This window comes from Chaetodon trifascialis, chromosome 8, assembly GCF_039877785.1.
Source record: "Chaetodon trifascialis isolate fChaTrf1 chromosome 8, fChaTrf1.hap1, whole genome shotgun sequence".
Classification (NCBI taxonomy): Eukaryota; Metazoa; Chordata; class Actinopteri; order Chaetodontiformes; family Chaetodontidae; genus Chaetodon; species Chaetodon trifascialis.
This window is the reverse complement of record NC_092063.1, coordinates 2998319-3023022: the sequence shown is the minus strand read 5'-3', so window position 1 is coordinate 3023022 and position 24704 is coordinate 2998319. Positions and strand designations below refer to the sequence as shown.

Below are 24704 nucleotides of genomic sequence, written 5' to 3'. Positions count from 1 at the left end.
GCAACTGACAATTTTAGTCTGATTTATTGATCATTTATTTATTTTCAGGATTCATTTAATAATTGTTTGGTCCAGAAAAATGGATGGCTGTGATTATTCCCTAAAGCCCATATGTGGTGTTCTGCTGACATTATCTGAATGCAGGTATTTCAGTTTGTGTGTATGTTAGCTGAGAGTTCTCCATTACCGAGTTTGTCCACCAGAGAGCGCCGACAAGCTGATTTAGTATGTGACGTTTAAAAGATCGTCAGACTTTCTGTATCGAGTTCAAGTCGTCACATAACGAGCTCAAACCAGCAAATTGCTATCTTTGCTATACAAAGTGACTTCAACTCAACGGCTTCAGCTACTTTCATTATCAATTAATCTACAGCTGCAATGATTGGTCGAGAAATCGGTCGCCAGAAAATTTACTGGCAACTATTCTGATCACTGATTAATCGTTTTAGTCTTTTTTCAAGCGAAAATTATAAACATATGTGAGTTAAAGACAAGAAACAGTGGAATTATAACGGGCACCTTTCACTTTTATCTGACATTTTATTGACAAATGATTAATTAAAACTGAAAATAATTGTTCGTTGCAGCTGTAGATTGGTCTGATTATTGTTTTCACAATCACAATTTCCTAAAAAAAGTCTTTCAAATGCCTTTTTTTGCACAAGAAATAGTCCAAACCCCAAAAACATCCAGTTTATACCCACATATAACAAAGGAAAGCATGAAATCTTCACAGATATTTGGTGTTTTTGCTTCCACGGCTGCTCTTCCACATGCAGTACGGTGATTTTTGTGAATGAATATCGCAGCCACAGCGTGTTTCTACAGCGTGTGTCGTGTCTCAGCCGGTCAGCAGCTTATTAAGGTTTTCTAAACGTATCCCAGCACAGTGTCTCAGTGTGGTTTATCTCTCCAGGTTTTCACCCCGAGTGACTCATCTGCTCTTAATGAAGCCACATCATCCTCATTCCTCCAGACATACCAGACGCACTAAACCAAGTCTGATGACAAACTGACCCGGCACCAAGGCAACAACAACAGGACGAGGAAAACACGGGTTTCATGTGGGAGGATAATACAATAAAGCAACGATGGAGGGCAAAACAAACCCACGAAAGCCTCTGCAGAACGACTTTTAAAGACAAATCTATATGTGCCAATTTGAAAGTTGAGCGGTTCCTTTTTCAATTTGACCTTAATTGAGTAGACAAGAGACCTGACCTGGATCGACTGTACCCCCACACCAGACTTCCTATGGTCAAAATAAAGAGCCCCGGGGTGTCCACATGAATGTCAGCTGTTTCCAGCTATCGCCATTCAGATTTGACCAAAACAGTCGAGCCAGTTTGGAGAGTACACAAATGTCCCAGATTCACAGCTGAATTTAGATTGGTCTGAAACGAGGGAAGACAAATGCCCAATAAAAAGAAACTGATAAATCCAATATGGAAAAGACTAAATAAATCAAGTCCCATGAGCTGACTGTAAGAGGAAAACTGTACAGGTCATCAAGACTGAGCCACAACAAAGGCAAAACAGACGCTGAGCTTCACATCAAAAATCACCCAGATCAAAGAGCTCGTGTCCGGCGAGGATTTATCCTCTTATTAGTTACACATATGGCAGCCCTGCCCCGTCTGTCCTCATCAGCAGGTCTCTAATCTGTGTCCACCTAGTGGCTGAACCTGCACAGGACCATCGCAGCTTCAGCTACAACTGGTTTTAAAACATGAGCTAAAAAGTCTGTCTTAAAGTAACACCCAGGGGACTAAATGTCCTCTGCAAGTAAAAACAAAGCTGTTTTTACTTCTCCTCCTGTCCATACTGGACATTGAGACATCCTATGAAGAGCTTCAAATTCAAGAGATGGAGGACGACATCCTCAGTCTGTGGAAAATCATTATTTCCAATTTTATGTTCAGTTAATGAGACTTCAGCAGTCTGAGTTATCCTCCAAAGTCACTGTCTTCTTAGTTTAAAAGTCTCTGTGTTACTGTCCCACACTGCACCTCAGCATGGGAGCTGTAGGCGTGTTTCCACCCACCTGTTTCTCCGTGCACTTTCAATTTGTGCATAATTAATTAACCTGAGTGAAAAAGCCAAAATTGAAGTATTTGTTCGTATGCTTGGATGAGGTGGAAAAGTTAACCAATCCAGACTCAGTGAATCAATCACAACAAACATGAAGCATGTGACTCTGACTTCGCTCCAGGAGACGGTAACGTCCTCAGATCAACACACAAAACAAACACAAGTGACCCTGTTTGCATCACGTCTTCGGCATTTCTGTGTAAAACTTTTTTAGTTGTTGTTAGTTTGAGGTTTTTCATTGCACCCTCTCCTTCGTTGCAATGGTTCAAAGGTCCAGTGGTCAGGATTTATTGACATCTAATGTGACATCAAAAAACACCACGAGTCCCTCTCCAGAACCAGTGATTGGTTTGCCCTTTCTGGGCTAGAAACATGGTGGAGCAACATGACAGACTCTGTGGAAGAGGACCCGCTCCTTCTGTAGATATAAAGAGCTCATTCTCAGGTGATTACACACTAATGAAACCACCTTTAATGGCATCCGACTGGAGAACCGTCACAGTTATATCTAATTCTCCTACATTCAGATGGAAGCCTTGCTACTGTCCAAGTAAACACAAAGAGTCTAGTGACTATGGACGATGCCTGATCTGTCTGAATCTGTCTTTTCAGCACAAAATTCCCTCTAATAGCCACTATGAACAGGAGGAAACATTACAGTAACCAAAATCCTTTAAGGCTGGTCAGTACTTAAATCACAGATGGAGGAATCTAACCTGTTGGCCTCGGTGCAGACGTCATGCAGCAGCAGTTAACTCCTCATATCGCTTGAAAATGCTGCCTGAAGGACTGTCATACCTCTGCTGTGTCAGACATTAACGCACACGGACATCTGTAAGGCATGAATGGGACACTGAGGGGCTCACTTCCCTTCTAAGAGGGTCAAAGGCTGAGCAGGCCGACATGACCTGAATGAGAGCCGGTCACATGGTGCCCTGGAGCTAACACAAGGGAACGAGGATAACTCTCAGCATAAAAGGCCTATTGTCACCATCCACTTTCCCCCAAGTGAGGATCTTCACTAACTGCTCGAAAAACTCAGCGGCAGCGTGGACATAAAGAGAGACGAACATAACAACGTCAAGAGGCGATAAAACATGCGCGTTAATGGAAGGAAAGCTGCCTGGAAACTAACTGGAGAAGAACTTCTCCCACAGGCGGGCCGGCCCGGGACATGTGACCCACGTGAAATTCAATGCAAACAACATGTAAAGCAGGACTCACACACTGACCGACACCTCCTCATCAAACCAGCAAGTTTCACACATGAAGCTCCTGATAACAGGAAATCCTCCAACCCCCGAAAAAAAGAAAATCACCCAATTAGACAACAGCTGGAATGATAAGCCAATTACCCAAAAACCACAACGGAAAATCAATCGTCTGATAATCTGTTATCAGCTCATCTTTTCCCACAAATTCTCTGGCTGTAGTTTTAGAATAGAACTGCTGATTTTACTTCTGCTTGTCACATATCGTAATAAATTTGAGGTTTTGGACTGTTGGGTTGCAGGGAGCGGCAGTAAAGATGCAGAAAGCAACGACCCGTTAGCAGATGGTCCACCATTGCCGTCTCTGGTCAGATGGCGGCTAAAGCGAGGGAACTGTCAGGGAACTTCTGAATTAGGGCTGTAAATCAGACTCAGGGGGTACAAGCCCCCATTGAGGGGCAGACAGTTTAATGGGCAGTAATGTGCACAGCTCCATGTGAGGATGGAGAGCTAATCCACCTACAAGAAATGTGACACTCGGCCTGAGGAGATGTGCAGGGTCTGCAGCTGGGGTTGTAAAAAAGCCGGCGCGCCCGTGGAGGCCTCTCGCGTTAATTTGCATGAAGCCTCGGCTCAGTCGGACCTCATTAAGAAGTCAGGAGCTGAAGCCGGTGAGCCACCATCAGCGGTTGGCTCTTGGCTGGTTAGGTGGTTTTAACCATTTCTGCAAAGTATCCAAAGCCAAGAGGAAAGACCTCCACACACAGAGCTGAAATGATTCGCTGATTGAGAGAAAATTAATTGCAGTCTGTTTTGATAATAGATGAAGTCTTTTTTTTTTTTTTTTAAGTAAAACTGTCAGAAAATCAGTGGTTCCAGCCTCTCCAATATGAAGATTTGAAAGACTTCTTAGCCTTCTCTGATATTAAACTAAACAGTTTTGGGGTGTTGGATTGTGTGTGAGACAAACAAGCAGTTTAAATGTCAACCTCAGCTTCAGGAAACTGTGAAAGGATGTTTTATTGACCAAACGATTGAACAATCATGAAAATAACCATCAGTTGAGCTCCACAACTTTAGAGATAACTATCAGCCTCATTCCAGAGCTGTGGCAACCTTAATAAGTCTCTCACATGTGAAAAGATTCAAAGCACACTCTGCAGTTCATTTCTTCAATCATAAAAGCCCAATAATGAAAACCATTTGTCGCGGCCCGTCTGAAGGCAGGTTTCATACCACTGTAAATACTCCAGAGAGAGGTGGCGTCCTCTGCCAACCAGACGACGAGCTGCGCAACCAGACGGCCGGCCAGAGGAACAACTGCATTTTGTCCAGCTGCACGCTGCATTTCCATGTGTGTCAGCAAACGCCTTTAATACCTGATGCTCAGTGAGTCATATTCACACCAAACTACTGAACCCTGACATGCCTGGAAAGTATGTGGAGGTTGAACAAGACACGCTGGTGAGGCCAGACAAGTTAATCCAGGTCATACGCAGCAACAATGTCCCGTGTGTAGAGCTGCTATAGTGGGAAAGGTGGGCTATCCAGCTGCCTTTGGGCTTAAGTTGGGTTTTCTGGTATCATGATGCTGGCTCATTTTTAATTGGTAAATCACCATGGTAAATGGGTTAGATCACCATGGCAACCTGGTGTCAACAGCACAACAGACTGACCAATCAGCTCAGTGACAAAATGCATCACTATTCAGATGAGAGTCGGACTTTACGCCAAAGTCATGACGAGCAGCCATGTTTGCACTCAGCAGAGATACTACAGCTGAAGCTTTCAGTTTTGTATAGTTGGGAATAATGTTTCTATTCCAGAAAACATGAATCTTGGTGCTTCACTGTGCAGGATATTCCTAAAAAATAATGAACTACTCCCTCTCAATCATTTTATTTCCTTCTTATTTTGCTCTGGGTGCTTCCTGCCTGCAACCTTTGGGACAGGTAGGTGCTAACAGTTAGCTTAGTTAGCTTGCTAAAGTATCAGCTTCTCCATTACAAAAAAGGCAACGTTCCTACAGTAGCAGCTTGTTTCTGGTGGCGTGGGGCCGGAGAGGAGGGTTTACACACAGTTACCAACGTCTACTGCACAGTATGTGTTGTTTTTACACATGCAAACGAACATTTAACACAGGGATGCAGCACTGGGAGAACTTTGGAAAAGTGTTTTTCTTCACGTATTCCACTCAGAGTTCAGGTGATGCTTCCTGTAAGCAGCAGGATTAATTAACCCAGAGTTAACTGAAGCAGTCCATAACGAGCTTAGTGACTTCAGTTGAGTGAAGCCAAGTAACCTAAAGAGAGCTGGACTACGTTTGACTTTGAGATATATATATGTATGTACGTATACGCTCCAGGCCTTTAGAGAACAATGACACCAGGAAAGAGAAGGTATAGGAGGAGCGTGAGTGGTTTGGCGATGGGCAGTGTCTCCACATCTGGCCACCAGCCGCAGCGGCTCAGACTGAACCAGGACTCAGCCCAGCCAGGCATACTCATCATCCACTTCCTCTTCCCAAGGTCTGGCCAAGAGGAAGACCTATTTATGGTACAGAATCACAGATAATATGGGGGGGGGGTTATATATGGAGATCCTTGTTTAAGTCTCCAAACAATCTGCTCTCCATCACACCGACAAGCACAGCCTTCACAGTGAGGAGTGCTGATGTTTTTCATTGCGTCCGGCTGATGGAGAGGCGTTGAAGCAGGAAGCACGGGAGAATTTGAAAACGCTGAAGCACCAGCAGCTCACTAAGCACCTTGTGGGAGAGGGTTTAGGAATTGGAGGGGTGGGGGGAGGGTGCAAGAAGCTCCTCAACAACAACTTATTTTAAGACAAATGAAAATAAACTGCAGGGAAGCACAAAGGAAGACTGTTGAACGCAGAGGATGCAGCACAGCCTGAATTCAGACAAAACCTCCCACTGCCGATGTTATTTCTTTATCTCCACGCACTTCATCCAAGTTATCACGGCCCATAACTCAAAACATAAAATACAAAAATTATCGCTTAAATTAATCCTTTTTTGGCCAAACAGGACGTGGTGGGGACCCGGTTTGCCTGAATTGATTAAAGCTGCATTCCAAGCTTTATTTTCTTTGGCCAGCCTGATGAATTGAATGTTTGTTACAGCTGCAGCAGCTAAGGCCGTGTTTTGCCAAATTCAATGTTTGTACGACCACAGATTCCTCTGTAGGGTGGATTTTGAAGGCGTCCTCTGCTTTTGGTGCGAGCTCCTCGCTCTCTGGCTTACCATTAGGATTCCTCAAGCGTACTCAATCATACATATTTCAGAGGCCATATCTGACACAGCGGGCTGCAGCACAGTTTATGTGAAGATGTAAAACACAAGGCCGAGGCTTTGCGACTTGGGCTGATGCAGATAATCACAGTGAGACTCGAGTGGAGATGGCTGGGCTCATCAGGGACCATGCAGGCGAAGATCATTCCTTTGATCTAAATATCTGCATTGTGTGCGTGTAAACAGCAGCAGCAATGATGATGATGATGATGCTCCCAGTCAGTCCTCCCACCTGCTGTGAGCTCTGTTGTATCGCGCCGACTCTGTGGGGTAACTGATGAATATTTTGCAATGCTAATGCAGGCTCCAGAAGTGCCTTTGGTGTATAACCATGGTAACTACAGTACCTGCATGCATCAGGGGCGATAAAGGGCTGAACTGATACCTGATAAGGAGAGGTCCCGGCCGAGCATATCTTCAAAGCACGGCCGTTTACGTAGAGGAGGTGGAGGGATACCGGAGAGATAGGCCGACTACAGGAGGCTCTGACCTGTCTGCGCACCCCGACTAGACTTCAAACTGACTAAATTATTGTCCCGTTGCTCTTTCCTCCCTGTAAAACTAGTGAACTATGACCTAACAAAGCGATATTTCACAGCCGGTCTGACCTTGAGAGTCTGTAAGGTCTTTTGCTCCATAAAATCCACACTTTGCCTCAAGATGCCTCCTTCACGGTCACCACAGAAGCAGCAGTAAGTCGAACAATTGATCAACAGAGGAACCACAGGAACTGTTTTCAAATCAATGTTTCAAGCAAAACTAGCTTCTCCAATGAGAGAATTTGCTGCTTTTCTCATTTTTATGTAACTGTCAGCTAAATATCTTTGGGTTTTGGGCTGTTTGTTGGACAATAAGATTCAGGGGAAAAAAGCTCACCACAAGTCCACTTTGATGTTGTCAAAACCAAAAGCCAAAGATATTATAGTCAAAATGATATAAAATGGAGAAAAGCAGCAAAGTTCACATCTGAGAAGCTGGAACCAGACACTGTTTTTACTTTAGATGTGCCTTCAATGATCAGCAAAGTATCTGAGATTGATTTTCTCTTGACTAACTAATGGTTTCTGCTCTGAACTGCTGGGAAAGCAGCAAACTGTCACAAGTGAGAAGCTGGAACTTTGGGGATCTTTGGCATTTTTAATTGAAGACAGCCTTTAACGATCAATTATCGAGTAGTCTGATCAGCTGTGATTCAGCACTTCGTGTGCTGGTTACTGACAGAATGTGGAACCGTTTGCAGTAAAACTCAACATCCTGCATCGACAGAGCTGAAGAAGAATTTGCGTGTGACGGCGCTTCCTCGTTTCATTTCCTCTGCGAGTCTGCTGGTTTGCCATCAGGCTTATTGGTAAATATTTGCTTTGATCTACTGCAAAAAAAAGCTGCGTCTTAATTTTCTGTTAACTGAAAAATCGAGTATTGGACTCATGGTTTCGTGGTGGACTGCAACGCCTGATAAACGACTTAATAACCCAAACCGGTTAACAGAACCAACAGCCAAATTAAACACTTACTCCATGCCACGTTTCCTCTCTATAATAGAGTCTGAGCTCCGTATGAGGCGTCTGGGTGAGCCGGCTGCTACAAGATGTGGGGACACAAAGGCGTGTTGAACATCTGTGAACAATTAGAGGCGAACAGAGCGAGCAAGCACTTATACTGCCCATTACACTCGAATAAGTCACTGGCTCTGCGTTTCATGATGTAATGCGGCACAGCTTGGATATGCAATCTCAAAGTTGCACTGGGACAGAGCGCTCGCAAAACTTCAATCGAGCTCAAACACGGGCGCACGGACCAGAGCTGTAATCGAGCGAGCGTGGAGTGGAACCACATTTATGTGCAGCTCTGAGGTCAGTCCTCAGGATGAAACGTTCACAGCGCCGGTGGTGTTCTTGACCAAACGTTGTTCCAAATGTGACACATTTACTCTGAATCCTCCCAAGCTCGTGCTTAAATTCTTTCAGTTACACGCATCAGCTAAAGAAAATTCCAGTGATTCCACCCAATCAGCACAGAGCTGAACATTTACACTGCTGCATTTTTGCTTTTGTGGCTGATTTTCAGTCCTCTTCCGCTCCTAAATGTGTTTTACTTAGACTTACTTGACTTGGATGTTTGAGCATGTCTGTGCACGGTGATGTACGTGCACAGTTTGATGCTCGAAGGCTGCTTTCACATTCATCTGCTGAAGGGAGGAAGTTTCTCTGAGCTCGCCTTAAATCTGGGTTTAACATGTTTGCAGTTGATCCTGGTCCAGTTTGTAAGTTACACAGGTGTGATGTGGAAACTTGAAGTGAGATTGGACTTAAAGGAGACATTGTGTCCTGTAGTCAAACCTTTGAAATATTTGGATATTCAACTTTTTAAGTTGGTAGCTGAAGGTTTTTGTGGGGGTACATATTATCAGAGTATTTCATGTGTCTTATATGAATGTATGCATGTGTTTTATACGTTTATATTTGTACAACTTGACTACTTTTATGCACTAAAGTCACATTTTGAGGACAGCTACTGCACTTGTGTAAAAGGTAGCATGAAGTCTTCTGTGCCTCCACTGGAAGCTGTGTGTAATCTGAGAAACTTCCTCATGTGATGTCACTTGAGGCAGCAACAGTTTGCTGAAGTTTAAGAATGAAAAAAAATCTCATTGTTAACAAAAAAGTGAGTTCACCAGATCTCTGCAGCCAGCTGCTCGTATCTACTCAAGGCTAAATTAGCTGCTAGTATCATAACACACCTGACGAAACTGTCTGGGGCAGCGTTGCATTGTGGGTAATGCAGATATTCCATCGATTTTTATATTATAAAACTGTCCATCGTGAGTCCAGCAGTGTTACAGCGCAATGCTAAAATCAGCTGAGCACTCATTTACAACATGTCTGGGGGAGATTTTTACTTTACAGGAGCAAATGATTTTCTGAATGGCCTCTCAGATGCTAAATAGCAGATCAGATCCTTTGTCTCAGACTGTTTCACATCGCTTTTCAGGAAACTAGTCCGCCTCTTTGTTCCAATCATGAGGTCACTGTTTCGACGGGTCTTTGTGCCCTAACGTCTATGAGGATTTCGGACATGATATACAGTATTTGACTGCAACTGCCAACAACAACAAGCCGCAACATTACATCAACGAACAATCTGGAGAGGGCGTGAGAGATACGTCATTTCATTTAGAAGCAAAATTAGGGAAGAATCAGCCTGAAAACACTGAAAGATTCATCAGACATTTCATAGGAGATCCTCAGTGAAACTTAAATGTTTTACAGCCTGAACGCCAGCCACGTCTGCGAGCCAACGAGCCGAGAGGGTTCAAACAATCCTTCCATCCTTGTTTCTTCTGGCCTAAAGTTTGGTCTTTGTTCAGAAAACGATGAGACAATGAAAACAGCATGAGCGTATATCTGGCCTTAACCCAACAGGCACAGATCATTAAGCCTGGATGTTTTTCCCAACAAAAGGACTCTGTAATAGCTCCACAGTGTTATCTTAGATGTTTTCAATCTGGTTTAATCTCCAAACAGGCTGCCAATTTATTAAGATTACCAGCACACGTTTTATTGCCAATAAAATCCTTCACAATGTGAAAACAAACAAGAAACAATCCTCTCCTCATGACTCGAATGCCATTCAGAAAATGTGGAGGGTCACATTTACTGAAAAGCAGCACTGTTAAAGTATGATCCAACAACACATATCGGCTCCAAAGATGATTCTGAACCGGCCAGTATGGGCACCAACCGATCGATTACTTTGATTGAAAAGCACAACTGGATTACCCCTATTAAAGCTGAAATTATCAGTCAATTAGTCGACTGACTGTCCTGATAATGGATTAATCGTTTAAGCCATTTCTCAAACAAGCTCCAGTCTTTTGCTGCTTCTCTGTTTTATATGATCAGTAAGTTTCAGACAAAACAAGCAAGTTGAAGACGGACTTTCAGAGAGCATTTCTCAACATTTACTGTCAATATATACATCAGATGATTAATCAGATTAATCAGTAATGAAAACAGTCATTAGCAGCAGCCCTAAACCGTGTCATAGTTTGGCATCTGTCAACACGGCAGACCACATTTTCAATTTGTGCATCACAAAAATACAAATTCAGAAATATTGTAACGTCACAAGTTTTTACGCTTGGCTGAGGTGGAGAAGTTGGCGAACTGACGGCAGCGAAACCCAGCGAAAAGCAACAGAAACAGACTCATTTGAGATGAACGTAACACAAGTGAAGCATGTGAGTTAAAGGTCGACTGAAGAGCAAGAACAGCAGCAGATGTAAACATCAGTTTTCTACAGAGTTCTTCATAATTGGAGGTTTGACTGGTGGACTTTTAATTACAGAAGTGGATGGAGCCACGCATTAATTTTATGGAAATGTGGGTAAAGACGCGCTATGTTTGGATGGAAATCTGCCTGATGGCTATTTTCACTTCCTTTTCCCCTCACTTTGTGCTGTTTGTGCTTCCATGATGCTATTTAAAACTACAGGTTTAGAAAGCTGATATTAATGTTTGGAAGCTATTAAAATCAAATTAAGATATATTGGCCAATGGCTATTTTTCAAACATCAATCTTGGTAGGATTTCCCCCCAAATTTTTTTCTTGTTTTGCTCAAGATACACACAGAATAGGACATTTTGCACAAATCATCAACCAAACCTAGTTTTCCATTTCTTGCTACTGACTTGATATCAATATATCTGCTGTAAGCTGATATCAGGGGACACTGCTGCAGCTCCACTCATCACATGTGATAATTATACAATATTTTGTGTTTTAGGGAATTGTCTGCCATCCACTTTTCACTCTTATCTAGCACTTCATGGACCAAACAATGCTTCCAGGAAATTGTCTTTTCTGCAATGCATGTTTTAACATGTAGTATAATCATCTCATGCAGGTATAAGGTGAGCTCAGAGAAACTGTTCACCTGCAGTTCAGTTTGAAAACAACCTTTTAGTACGATTTTCTGCACAGTGAAGCTCAGACATCCAGGTGAAGCAATTATCAGCAAAATGCTTTTTTTTTAAGTGCTGGTAAAAATAAACTGTTCGGTGATGCAAAGCCACATTATATTTCATTATTTAACTTCATATTTCTTCACACCAGGGCGGTTTATCCTCCACTTCACCCCTGCTGCAGACATCCACATCTCACTAACATCATTAGGCTGATCGCAGGCAGGCGGTCATGGAGGGTCACTGTCTGCAGACACCGGCAGCATTTCGGACAAACTCATTCACCGATCACACATTTTCTCTTCTCCGCATCAGTGTGAGGCGAAACATGTCAAAAACGTACCGTTATAACACTCACAGGACTCGGTTCCTTTTCCATCTTCCCTTTTCAGGTTTCAGTCCCCCAAACGAGGCTAAAACTGCGGCGCGGATGTTTTTAGCTAGCACGTAACGCAGTTTAACAATAACGTACTTGGGCTAAAGGGACGAGGCTCGGAAAAAATGTCCATTTTTTTCTCGGGACAGGCCCTCAAAACCCCCCCAAAACCCCGCACCGAAACGAGCCCCCTCCAACACGGATAACGCTGTTACGCCCTTGCTTTTAACGTGGAAAATGTTGGCAAACATGGCGCCGTTTAACCGTAAAAAAAAAAATCAAGCTAGCAACGTTTTAGCTTCGTAACCGGTTCCGAGCTTTTACTTCACCGGTGATGTTAAATCAATGAAGGCATGCCAAAGCAAAGTGTCGGCATTCCAGCAAATATCCCGACCCAGCTGACACCAAACGACGCTTTCCCGTTTTTAAAACTCACCTCATTGGGTTGGAAACTGTCGTCGGCGCCGTTTCATGGCTCGTTCAGGCAGAAACGGTTGAAAGCGTCTATCTGGAGCTCATTTTGCGGCGGTGTCGTCCTCTCCCCGCAGCAGCAGCAGCCGCCTCGGTGTTCAGTGTTTTGGGTTGAGGAAAAGTGATGTCATCGCATGAAATCTCATTACCCGCCCCAATTTTTTTTTTTTTTTTTTTTTTTTTTTTTTTTCAGAGGCTGACCCATGCTGCCAAACATAACTTCACCATATACTTAAAAAGCTGCCTGTATATAGTGGTTTTCAGTGGCTTAAAATACCCTCTGCACACTTAAAATACTTGTGTACTGGTCATGAATCTCTCAGATCTGGGTACCATTAAGAAGAGGTGAAGCAAAGTATCAATACTTTATTTGTGGGTGAGAGAACTCATTTTTTTTATTTAACAAACTGATGCAAACAATTGAGCAACTGACCGAGAACAAGGTCAAGAAACCCACCCACATGATAAACAGAGGTACAGTCAATGAACATCTATTGGAAGAGGCCTGTGAAGGTGGTCCTTCTGGAGGTGACCCCCGTAATAAAGTCAGCTCAGCATCTTTGTGGAGGAGGACCTCGTCCTTCAGGTGATGCTGCAGAGGTGGTTCACCTGGGAGCGTCACCTGTGGCGTTGTCAACGTCTTGGAGTGAATTATCTGCGGCGCCTCCTTCGCCTCCTGCAACCTCCGACACCACCTGGGTGGAAGAACAGGAAGTTAGGGGGGCTGGAAGAGGTTTAGAAGATCTGCTGTTTTTAGCTAAGAGGTGTAATTTTCAGCTAATTTTCAGGGTGCTTTGATCATTTGTGTCATGTCATGGCTGAAATTCCTACACAGACACAACAGAAAGGACTGCTTTCTCTCTGGACATGTGTCAGGGGCTTTTTACAACATCCCTGCCTAAGATGTTCAATAGGATTAGGGTGGATGGAGGACGTCAGCTGCATGTGAACAGCACTGACATGTCGAAGGGTAATCCACACAGAAATGGTTTTTCACCTCAGTCACCTGCTTGTCTCGGCAGACTTTGGTTAGATTTCATCAAACCTTGAATGCAGACTCGCTGTGAGACACTTGGGGACCCCTGTGTTTAACACGTTTTGTTTCCTCTGGTGTAATTAGACAGCAGTTTAACCCTCCCGCTGTTTATATCTGTGATCTTAACGGTATCTGTACTGACTGATCAAAGCTCCCAGTGTGGCTGTGAGCTGGCCAGGGAAATAAAATCAATTAATTAATAAATAAATAAAAACAACCCCTATTTCCTCCAGTGGAGCCCCCATGAAGCTCATTTTTCTGCTGTCAGTCAGGCTGATGAAGGCAGTTCAGCGGGCAGCTGCTGACAGCTGGATGTGAGGACGTGGACGTGTGAACGAGGTCCCAAGCAGACAAGACGAGGTTCACTGTGATTTTAAGTAGCAGAGGTTTGCTTTTATGTTGTTTGGACTATCTACTGAAGAGCTTTTTTGTGGAACATAGTTGGTTTTATTTTCTAGGGTTACCTATTTCCTGTGCTTTGGTAATTAGCGCGCGTTGATTCAGATTGGAGCACTGTAGTTTGTGGATGAATAAAACTGAACCTCGACATGTAATGACTCAATACACCGGCTAGCTTGCTGCTTATTGGGCTGTTTTGTCCTTATTTTTAGTCACCAGTGGAGACATGACAAGAAACTGGGGGAGAGATGTGGACTGACAAGAGACAAAAGGTGAATAAGCCATGAACGTTGTGGTTCATGGTCACACCTGGACAAACAGGACACCCTCCTGAAACATTTACCTCTAACTCCATCCATCCATTTTCTATGCTGCTTATCCCTTTCGGGGTTGCGTGAGGGCTGGAGCCTATCTCGGCTGTCAACGGGCGAGAGGCGGGGTACACCCTGGACCGCCAGCCGATCGCAGGGCACATACACACAACCATTCACACTCACAGTTACACCTATCACCAATCAACCTAATGAGCATGTTTGTGGGAGGAAGCCGGAGTGCCCGGAGAGAACCCACGCATGCACGGGAAGAACATGCAAACTTCACACAGAAAGTGAGGCACGCGCACTACCTGCTACGCACGCCGCCGTGCAGCTACCTCTAACTCACTTTGCTAAATTGGCATTTGCTTTAATCATTCCTCACGTTCGTATTGGCCATTAAGAGATCCCTTCTTAACACGCTTTCAGTGTCAGAGACGGGGGACAAAAGACACAGTCCTCAGTCCTGGGTGAAAATGTATACAGCGTGAAGCTTCAGCAGCTGCTGTAAGAAAGTCCCTTTGTGTTGCTGAACTCTAGTGGTGGGACAACACAAAGAGGTAAGCGAGGTTATCAACATGATCGGATGAACTCTATTCAAATGTCATGTTAACTTCTGAAGGAACAGGACAACCTAAGTGATCCCTCCGTCTGCCTTACCAACAAACACACTCCATTAATGAAATAAAACTGCACAAAGGACAGAGCGGTGTAGATGAGAAGCTGCAGGACGCTGCTGCCTGGAAAGGATCGGTCTCTAGAATAACTCACCAACATGACCAAGCTGGGAGACGGATAGAAAGAGTCTCCTTTCACAGCCAAATGGCAAAAAATCTGGAATACTGGAATTGGGGAAAAGGCACAGATCTGTGGGAACGTCTGCTCAGGAAACAAATGGCTTCACAGACATCCTCCAGGTTGCTGTTTCTAGATGTCCTATACTGTGAGTGTTTGGACAGAAAATAGGTGGGGTACCTGTGAGGAAGAACAGCGCTGTCATGCTGCTGAAGGGAAAACTGTTGGAAACTATAAATAGATTTAATGGCCGCTGCGACATTAAGGAACAATTGATTGTGGGATACAAATAGATCATATTCGAACTGTTTACTGGAATAAGTGTTCTGGTGTCCAATGTGTATGAGTTACAACACTTTCAAGGATTTCTGTTAAATGTAGCTGGGTTTTTTTTTGATGCCTCCACACAGTTTTTTATTCCTTTGCTCTCTTTTGAGCATGTTCTTCTCTGGTTTTTGTTTGTCATTTGTTTAGGTGCTGTGCATATATGCAGTGTACATGCTTAATATCCAGTCTGTAAAAGAATAAAAACAATTTTAATGGAAAAGAAAAACTTCAAAGGACTGTGGGTGTTGTTTCCCATCACTTAGACTGGAAGCAGGTTTGGAGAGGATCTCTGAAGAGTTGGTTAAGACAGGAGGAATTATTGTAGCAAGGAAAAAAACACAGGCTAAATGTAAACAGCATCATGTGAGTGATGCTTTGAAAAAAAAAAACTGAACCTCTCATTTGTTCTTTTCCCCCATTTACGTCACGACGTTATGATTCACCAGACACTCATCGCACAATCTGAGTTGGTTTAAAATTGACAATGTACTGACACAGATTGTGACCAAGATTTTATTAGACCCATGTCGCAGTGTGACACACAAAGAAACTGTTTTAGCGCCATCATTCAAAAGACATATTCAACACATTCAAGACGGCAAAGACCCTAAATGAGAATTAACCTGGTCATCCATGATGGCATCCACATCTCTCTCTGAGAGCTCCTGTCCCGAGGCGTCCAGGTCGACCTGGTCTGGGCCCTCTCCAGTCAGGATGTCCATCGGAGCTTCAGCGATGGCTCTGATGGTCTGGTCCTCCAGGGCCAGGGCCGTGTCAAACTGTAGGGGGGATGGTGGACCCTGCATACCATCCCCTTCCACATCCAGGTCCTGTGCAACAGGGGACATCTATGAGATCTGAATCTTAACATAGAGCCATTTTCAGTTTTACGCATACACTTCTGTTAACAAAATTTACACCTCTGACCACCAGGTGGCGTGTCCTTGTTTGGGATAATTGATTTATGTGGAGAGGTCAATGCAGCTGCAGGTGATGCTACTTTACATGAGTGAAAATCCAGTTTTAGATCATGCTCATGCTGCGTCCAGCCTTCGTTTATGCCACTTTGGTGTTTGGACTTCACACAGAACTTTGAGGTGAGCTGAGATCTGTAAGATCTGTGGAATACACCAGAACCTTTATCATCTACAAACTGGGCATTTACGGGAAGCACGCATCACATTTAATTCTCACAGTAGCAGCACCTCAGCGGCGTTAGAGTCACAGTCACTACTCCTGTGTTAAACATCAAAAACACAAATCACTTCACCCCTTCCCCTCTTCTAAACATGACAGTCATAGTATTTCAAGGTTGCTTTCACACTTGCTTTGGTTCATTTGGTCCGGACCAAGCAGAAAAATTATACATTTGTGCCTTTTTACAAACAAACTGAGACGTGGAACCATGAAGTCATGCTGACCGACAGGAAGTCGTAGATAGGACGGTTTCTTCGACTCATCCTGCGCCATCAGCGTTGCTCTCATGCTACCATGATTACTGAAGGACACTATACAAATATATAAATCACTCTTGACAACTGGCCCTTTGGTAAACCCCCTCTCTGACCAACAACTGTCCAATCAGAGCTTCGTATCTGTACCTAGGCAACATCAGGCCTGTCAGGCTTTGCATTTCTCTACATGTCATTGTGGTGTGCATGAGGCTCGACTGTGTTTGGAGGGTGGCGTTTTTTAAAGTGTTTCTAACCTTTAAACACAAAAGCAAGCATGTGAAGAGTGGATTCAACTTTATCTGCTCCGACGGAAGCTGCAAATGTTAGCTTGTCTGGCTAATTAGCTTGCCTACAGCAGCAATCAATATCTTAATATCATTTTGTGGGGTTACAGGTCAGAGTGACCACAGCAGCTCAGCCAAACGTGTGTTAAATGCCATTACATTTGCCAAGCTCATGGTTCATTCGTCAAATCTTTGTCTCTTATAAAAGTGAAGCACACTGTTTGAAAACATGGAAAATAAAGCATAGCCTAAATCTTAACACTGTGCTGCTTGTCCACATACATTTTTCTTCTATAGTAATCAAACAATTCAAGGGATGTTACAATGAATAACATTTTAATTAGCCTACATTTTATTATTTTTACATAATACCATGCTATGGGACTGACTAGCTATACACGGAAACACACAAACAACGTTGCGCCCTTGTATACATGACATCAACTGCTGGTGAGGATGCTGATGTTACACCTGTGACATAAAGCTTCATCCTCAGTCTTTTTAGCGTTATATCAAGTCCAAGTTTAAGACCCTTTTACAAGGTTCTTGTTTTAAAATGTGTTAACATCATCTTGAGATGGACTTCACAGCTGTCTCACAGAATGATCTGATTAGCTAATGAACTTCTCACCATCAGCTAGAAATGAGAAGCCTGCTTCAGCTTACCTCTGTGAGGAAAGTAAGACCTAGTGTTTCAGAAGTTACTGCCATTCTTGGTGATAATCTGCCTCTGTTGTGACTGCAAACTGCTTATGAGCAGTGCCAGAATGGAAAACTTGACAGGCCTTGCAACAGTAATTTAAGAGTGCAGGGTTTAGCGAAGGGTCAATTCACAATCACCAGCTGAACTGAAAAACACCTCAGCTTTTGAATTCATATCCACCATCACACAGAAGATCGACAGTGAACTGAAATCCTCCTTTTCAAGTGGTCTCAGTGCAGTTGTGCAGTCCAGACCAGAGTTAGGGTGTTTTTGGACCTCTGCTGTTTACTCCAGTTCAACCAGACTCTGGATAACACTCCGAACACAGCAAAGGTTCTCAGGTGTGGACCAAACCAACTGCGCTGAGGGCCTTTGGAGGAAGCAGTCTTGGTCCAGTCACAAACAAACAGAGCTGTTCGTTTGCAGTGGGAACATGATCTGACTCAACTACAAGGTGTACTCTGCAAGTGTGGGCTCAACAGCTTCCCCAGCCGGGGGCCGGTTGGTACAGATGAGCGAAATCAACAGCTACTAGCCGGAGGATGAATGGAGGTCAGACCTAGCCTAGCCAAGAAGCACACTGCCTTCTTGATATTATGGAAACAACTTTCAGGAGCATCTTCCTGTGTTTACTTTCCCACCCTGACTCCAGACATGTCTAGCCAATGAGTGGAGTGACTGCTCTCACACGGCTTTCAGTCATGCATTTTGGTTTGCAACAAAGATGTGACAGAGGTTGTGAAAGCACGGTAAAAAACACCAGCAATGAAGCATCTAACAATGACTGTTGAACATGACATTTTTGTTACAATGCATATACAGGACGTCAGAGGGGAGTGGTAGGGGAACATCATTTCTACATACATCACTGAACTCTAGGGGAAGGCTCTCTGTGGGCTGAAGCTCTGCTGCGCTCAAATACATGTCTCTGCTTGCAGTGTTGAGCTGCTCCTGCGGCGGAGGTTCCTGCTCGGGCTGGAACATGGGCGGAGGAAAGGTGAGGTGCAGCGGGCAGCGAGGATCTTCAGACTGACCCATGTGCACCGTGCGGTCACACGGGACGTCTTTGGTGCCTGGACACACTTTGAAAAGCACCTGATTGCTGTCCTGGTAGATGTCTGAGTGTCAGGTTGTCAAGGACAATGGCACATGATGTCCACACACAAATACAAAAAAATGTAAAAACACAAAAGGCGACTTGTAACACAGGGACATTTTAACCTCTCGAGTTGACAAATTAGTATTATTGCAAGTGATTATTCCTATGAAGACCACCGTGTAATTACTTCTCAAGCCCTTTTCATAATACGCTGCCTTGTGTTGACTGTATTAATGATAAGTCTGAGTGGTTTTGTACGATTTTGTGAGAACATTAAAACTGCAGGGTTTGTCAGCTTCTTCACAAGGCAACAATGCTGTCACGAGAATTAAACTACCGACAATGAGAAGAAAACAAAGCTCAGTACTTGCAATAATAACAGTCCTAATAATAATCCTGCTGAAAAGCATCACACTAACCTACATGATTACGTTTAGGTTAAATGCTTAAAATGAAGGAAGGTTGGGAAGGGATGTTGTTCCTTCCAACTGAACTGATTAGCCCCTTTGTAACTCTGGGAAAAATCAACAGACCACAGGAAGGATTTCATGTAGGCGCCCTTTGAAACCAGCAGCTACTGCAAGCTGCTGGTCTTGATTGGGGCCAAGATGAAGATGGCTGAAAGACAAGGATGAAGGATGGTTTGAATGACCAGAGAGCCTCAGTTAGTTTACACTGTCGTCTGAAGCTTGACATTCAAACAAAAGAAAAGTTAATATCATTTTCCAACAATGCAGGGCAACACGTCTGTGGTTCCCTGTTTGGAAACTGATCACACTCCTGTGGTGAAAAGCCATCACTGAGGATACGTGAGACGCAGTGTCTGGTCATAGGCAGGCAGGCGTTGGTGCATCGGGTTCCCTCCACAAAGGAGATGCACTTCTCATACGCTGCTCTTGTGTGTGGCTAACAACAGATGAAACACGTGTTAGGTGACGTGAAAACAGTAAACTGGGACAAAAAAGATAGAAACACCATCACATTTCCTTTCTGGATATAATCATCCTTATGAACATTAGTATTCATGGGTGCCACAGAATCATCAGAGGAAAAGGCCTATAAAAGATTTTCCAGGTTTCTTCTGAGTGTCCTCCTGCTGTGCTTCATGTGATGGGTTTTCAACTAATCCCATTCTGCACTCAAATATATTGAGCATCATCTGAAAACCAAAAATATGTATTATCCCTCATTCACTGTAGTGATCAACATGCGTAAGGACACTACAGCCCTGCAACATGCAAAGCAAGAAGGCTCACATGCATCATGTTGTGCTGTTTGTTTGTTTTTATTTAGAATTGAGGGGAAAAAAAAATAAAAAATTAAGAACATCCGTTTCTACTCGATATTCTTGATTATTTGGCTCTGTGCTCCACCACACTGGATTTGATGCCATGAAATTATGGGTCAGTTCACCACATCACAGAGTAGTTCACAAAAAAATTACCCCAAAAATCTCACCCCGATTTCTGCTTTTACTGCGATACAATGGAAGTGAATGGCACGCTGTTTGTGGCACTCACAGCATTAGACCAAATATATAAACCACTATCTCTGTCCAAACAGTGTCTCAGTGAATGTGCTTAATACATAGAGCACTGGCAGGCAAGCCGCGGCCCCGGGGCCCAACAGTCCCTGTGCAGTCACAGCTTTCATTAGCTACTTGTGTATTTCTTCACTGGTAACGTTCTGGTGAAAACTGTTGGAAGCTGGGAAGCTGTAACTGGAAACTGTTTCTGGGAAGACGTAGTTTTCCCAGAAGTTTAAAACCACAAACATAATTCCCTTCACCCATGTGCACTGGATGTCTTGAAAACAGAGCAGAGAAGCTTTAAACTATTTTCATGGCTAGATAGCACTGATAAATCTGGCGTGCCAACATACCCACTGTATGAAATATGGGAGAAGGAGAGATGGCAATATCCACAATCTCTCTCCAGAATGACTCACTCCACCATTGACATTAATTTAAAGTCTCAAATGAAAACTAGTTTTACTACTTTCTACTGTGATCGGGGTCATACCTGAGGAGCTCCTTCTGTCACGGCCTGCCTCCTCTCCCGAAGCTGCCGGTGCAGCAGGGCTTCCACACCGTACCGACGACGGTACCGACGCAGAGCTTTGAGCTTCTTCAGGTTCTCCCTCTCCTTCATGGACAGACCTTCAGGTCCTGTGAGCAGACTGCTCCCTGACATCAACATAAACAAATACAGACACTGCTGAGGGCTGGGAGGCCTTGTGGACATGAAAGAGTGTGGGATGAAAGAAGTACAAAGTAAACAAAACATATTTAGTAAGTGACTAAATGGTCATATTTACCTAGAGTTTCATGCTCCACTTTGCGGTTGTGCAGGTATCTGCGCTTTTTCTCCTTAAGCAGGTGCTGCAGGCGTTTGAACTGGTCAATGTAGAGGGACTGAAGCCTGATGAGCTTTTCTCGAGTGATAAGCGCCACTTCCTCTGCTGTGTACACTCCTGCATGTCTGCGATTTACAAAGAAAAATACACTCATTCAAAGGGGCCACATCACATCTATATAAAGTATGAACACAGATTTAGAAAGTCACTACAGATAAAACCTCACAATAAAAGATTATTATCTTTGAGTATTTTCCCAAAGATTTCATGCTTTCTGCAGTTGGGTGAGGAGTTCCTTTGGTTCCTTTGTGCACTGCACTGTGGGACAACGCTATGCATCCACAGCACACTCAAAAACAGGTGGGGTCATGTGGCCAAAATCCATTATCCTGGTAGACATAATTCTACACCATGGTGAAGTAATTATTATGTAAATTCCAAAAAGAAATGGTTTAAATAACCATACCGTACCATAATTCATCATATTTGATTATTTTCTTCTTTTATTTGGAACTTCGATACAAACAGCTGCCTCATGTGAGACAACACTTAAAACAAAAGACTCAAGACAGAAACACTATCTTTCCTTTAAAAACAGAGATGCAACAGAGGCGCATCATCACCACCAACTGTCGGCCTCAGGTCACGTGATAACGTGGTAAACAGTCCTGCTGTCAAATCGCGTGAGCATGCGAGGCAGCTACACTGTGCTGCCTGATCAATACATACAGCAGAGACACTGAAGCCATTTTCTCAAATGAACTCTGGACAATGTCTGCAGAATCAGGTCTGCACACTGTTCAAAGCTGCCCTTTCACACATGGAGCACATTTGTCTGTGTCAGGCATGTTCTCACTGACTGGAAGTTTTGTTTGGTTTAGCAAGGGGTGGCATATGTGTAATGTTTTTATGTTGGTATGGATACTACATGTATTTGGATGTATCCACAATGTCTATGAGAGAGTGGAAGGCAATATACAGGCAAGCAGGAAAGAGTACGAGGCAGCTACACGCCATGCAACATCATCAACTCGCCCACTGGCGTGCTGTGTAGCAGGGTAGCAGTGCATACAAAGTGAATGACACTGTGTAAATATTCCCACGGCTGCAGGGATAGCTCCCACAGTTTAGATGGTATTGCCAAATCTCTACCAGTGGACACATTTCTACTCTCACACAGTATATATACTGTCATACTGACCAACCCTGCCTAAAAATCAAGTGGGTTTTTTGGGACATGGTTGTTGCTGAAGGTAGTATATCCGAAGATTCACAGAGTAATCTAAATCCAATAAGACAACAGCGCAGGTTCAGATCAGAAACTAGAGATGGTCAGATAATTCATCTTACTTCAGAGGATCCTCGTGATCGCTGTCGACGCTGTCTGCATCACTGTCAGGGTCTCCTCTCCATGTCTGGTCTAGCACCAAGGGACCCTGCTCCTCCTCACTCAGACTGTCATCATCTGTCCAGAGGGAGTGCACTCAAACATTACAATAATGTTCATAGTTGTTAAAATAAACTGCAGGAGAAATTAATTTACCCCTAGCAAAATACAGAAGAAAAGTCAACACACATGGGATTAACTACAGTGTGTCTACAGCAGCATCTCCCAGTCTACATAAGACCACTTACCAAGAATACGGCTACCCTCAGACCGGCCTCCCTCAACACTGTGTGTCTCCGCACGGTTGTATCCACTAAGCTGAGACAACAGTGCCTCTGGGGATGGACCGGACGGCGACTTTCTCATCTGAGCTCGGAGCGCCATGGCATTCCTGCGAGCATGCTCTGCACAGAAGGTCACTCTAAAAAACATGTCAGAGACATTGGAGAAGAGATGTCAGAAATCTATTTTGATTTGGTAGTAGGAATTTAGCGTTTGTGTTTCCTGTCCGCCTGGGAACGAATATCCATACTGAAACTCGCAGCTAAAAAAGCCAAGGTGTAACTTTTGACTTTCCACCCACCCGTCTTTCCTCTCGACCTTTGGTGAAGCGTTGGGACAGCGTTTGCCGTTCTTGGCCGAGACGTAGCTGCACTGCTTGTACGGGGCGTTCTTGTCCTCCAAAATGTGTTTGATGCAGAAATCCAGGCCCTCCAGACGGGGCTGAGAGCACGGTCGCTGGCTGAAGGAGCAGGCCTGGGGCTCCTGAGGACGAGATGTCTGAGCTACCCGGTTCCGACTTGAAGGCAAAACATGGATTCGTATCCTGTTCATTGTCTGCAAAATAATTAGAACTGAAACACAGAGAGCAAAATTAGTCCGTTAATTGATCAGCTGACTGACAGAACAATAATCCAACAAAACAAGACATGGGAAAATACAACTTTGGCTCTGAGAAAACACAAAGGCGTCTTTAATTATTGTATGACAAAACAATTATTCAAGACATACAATATTGAGACTGCAGCTGCACTACCTATCAGAGCTCAAACCAGTAGCTGTTTGGCAGTAGTTGTTTGGTAACAATTCTGAAAAATCAAGTGATTGTTTCAGACATTTTTTCTGCGAAACTGGCAAACATTTGGCTTCTCAAATGTGAAGATGTGATACCCAATCTTTGACATTTACAGTACTAATAGTATGAAAATGAAAATATAAGGTACATTTTTATTGCTGTTATTTTCCATGATTTTACAGACAAAAGGAACGATCTAGTAATGGAATTTACATGCCCATATTTCAGCGACCCGCATGGCTTATTTAATCCTTTAATCACTAACTGGGTCCGAAGACCAGATGCGTTACAGTATATTGATTTTATAGACACAGGATTCAAACATAACTATATAAATGTACACTGAAAAGCACCGTGTTTACGGCCATAGGTCCCAAATGAATGATAAGTGTTTTTCCATCCATTAAATATCGTTGAAGCAGGCGGTGCCAGGTCAGGTGGCTTGTCAGATTCAACACTGATCAAGTTTGTGACAACTGAAAATACATTGTGTTAATAGAACACAGTCAAAAACACCAAAACTGTTAAAGACTCGCTAACATGAAGAAGAAAATGTTTTCATTGCAGTTTTAAATCTAGCAGAGGGACATTTCCCTGTCTTCACCAAATCTAACCAGGCGCCACACTGATCTTTAGCCCGCCTCTATTCGCTGCGTCACCTTTCAGTTACGGAGTCGCCATCTTTGTTTAGCCGTTGCTAATGCTAGCTACCCCTACGTTTTACAGTTTGGGGCTAAGAAGAGAATTTTGCTGACCGACGGCAACAGGCGGTCGTCTTCCTCGTTATGATCGAAGTACCTCGGTGTCGGAAGACGAACATATCGTCATCTTTTGTTTGTAACCGCTTACCTTCCCCTGTTGTTCGACCTAGTCTGGCTTCCGTTGCACAATACGTTCCTCTGGTATATCCCAACAACTGCCACAGCCACTGCAGACACAAACTGCGCCCTCCCACTCATAGCTCCGATTGGCCAAGTTTAGATGTATTTTATTGGCCGATCGAGTTGCCAATCAAAGTCCCACCAAACTCGCAATTTTCTGGTACACCCACAA

The 24704-nt window shown here is 43.7% G+C and overlaps 2 protein-coding genes and 1 non-coding gene across 3 annotated transcripts in view; all 3 read right to left on the bottom strand.

Moving 5' to 3' along the window:
- nckap5l (NCK-associated protein 5-like) overlaps positions 1-12536 on the bottom strand; it is a 34554-nt gene extending 22018 nt beyond the window's left edge. Inside the window, exon 1 of the mRNA XM_070968198.1 lies at positions 12389-12536. The gene's annotated coding sequence lies outside the window, so the exon portion shown is untranslated. The remainder of the gene's footprint in view (positions 1-12388) is intronic.
- Positions 12537-12613: 77 nt separating this feature from the next.
- kansl2 (KAT8 regulatory NSL complex subunit 2) lies at positions 12614-24588 on the bottom strand. The gene is made up of 10 exons (XM_070968202.1): positions 24501-24588; positions 23160-23430; positions 22825-22997; positions 22540-22654; positions 21151-21314; positions 20856-21019; positions 19644-19740; positions 18600-18853; positions 15918-16124; positions 12614-13118 (listed from the first exon to the last, which is right to left on the bottom strand). The coding sequence occupies exons 2-10, from the start codon at positions 23408-23410 to the stop codon at positions 13029-13031; spliced, it is 1515 nt and encodes a 504-aa protein (XP_070824303.1). The 5' UTR covers positions 23411-23430; positions 24501-24588; the 3' UTR covers positions 12614-13028.
- On the bottom strand, positions 19308-19441 carry LOC139335800 (small nucleolar RNA SNORA2/SNORA34 family). Its single transcript, XR_011602445.1, has one exon. It is a non-coding gene; the product is annotated as a small nucleolar RNA SNORA2/SNORA34 family (small nucleolar RNA).
- Positions 24589-24704: the final 116 nt, after the last annotated feature.

What these genes read in the sequence shown, in the direction of transcription:
- kansl2 (XM_070968202.1), bottom strand. Translation starts at nt 23,410, where the DNA reads ATGAACAGGATACGAATCCATGTTTTGCCTTCAAGTCGGAACCGGGTA. An exon ending in AGTGGAGCATGAAACTCTAG is followed by an intron (nt 21,020 to 21,150) that starts GTAAATATGACC and finishes TGTTGATGTCAG; the next exon opens with GGAGCAGTCTGCTCACAGGA. An exon ending in TGACAGAAGGAGCTCCTCAG is followed by an intron (nt 19,741 to 20,855) that starts GTATGACCCCGA and finishes ATCTGTTGTTAG; the next exon opens with CCACACACAAGAGCAGCGTA.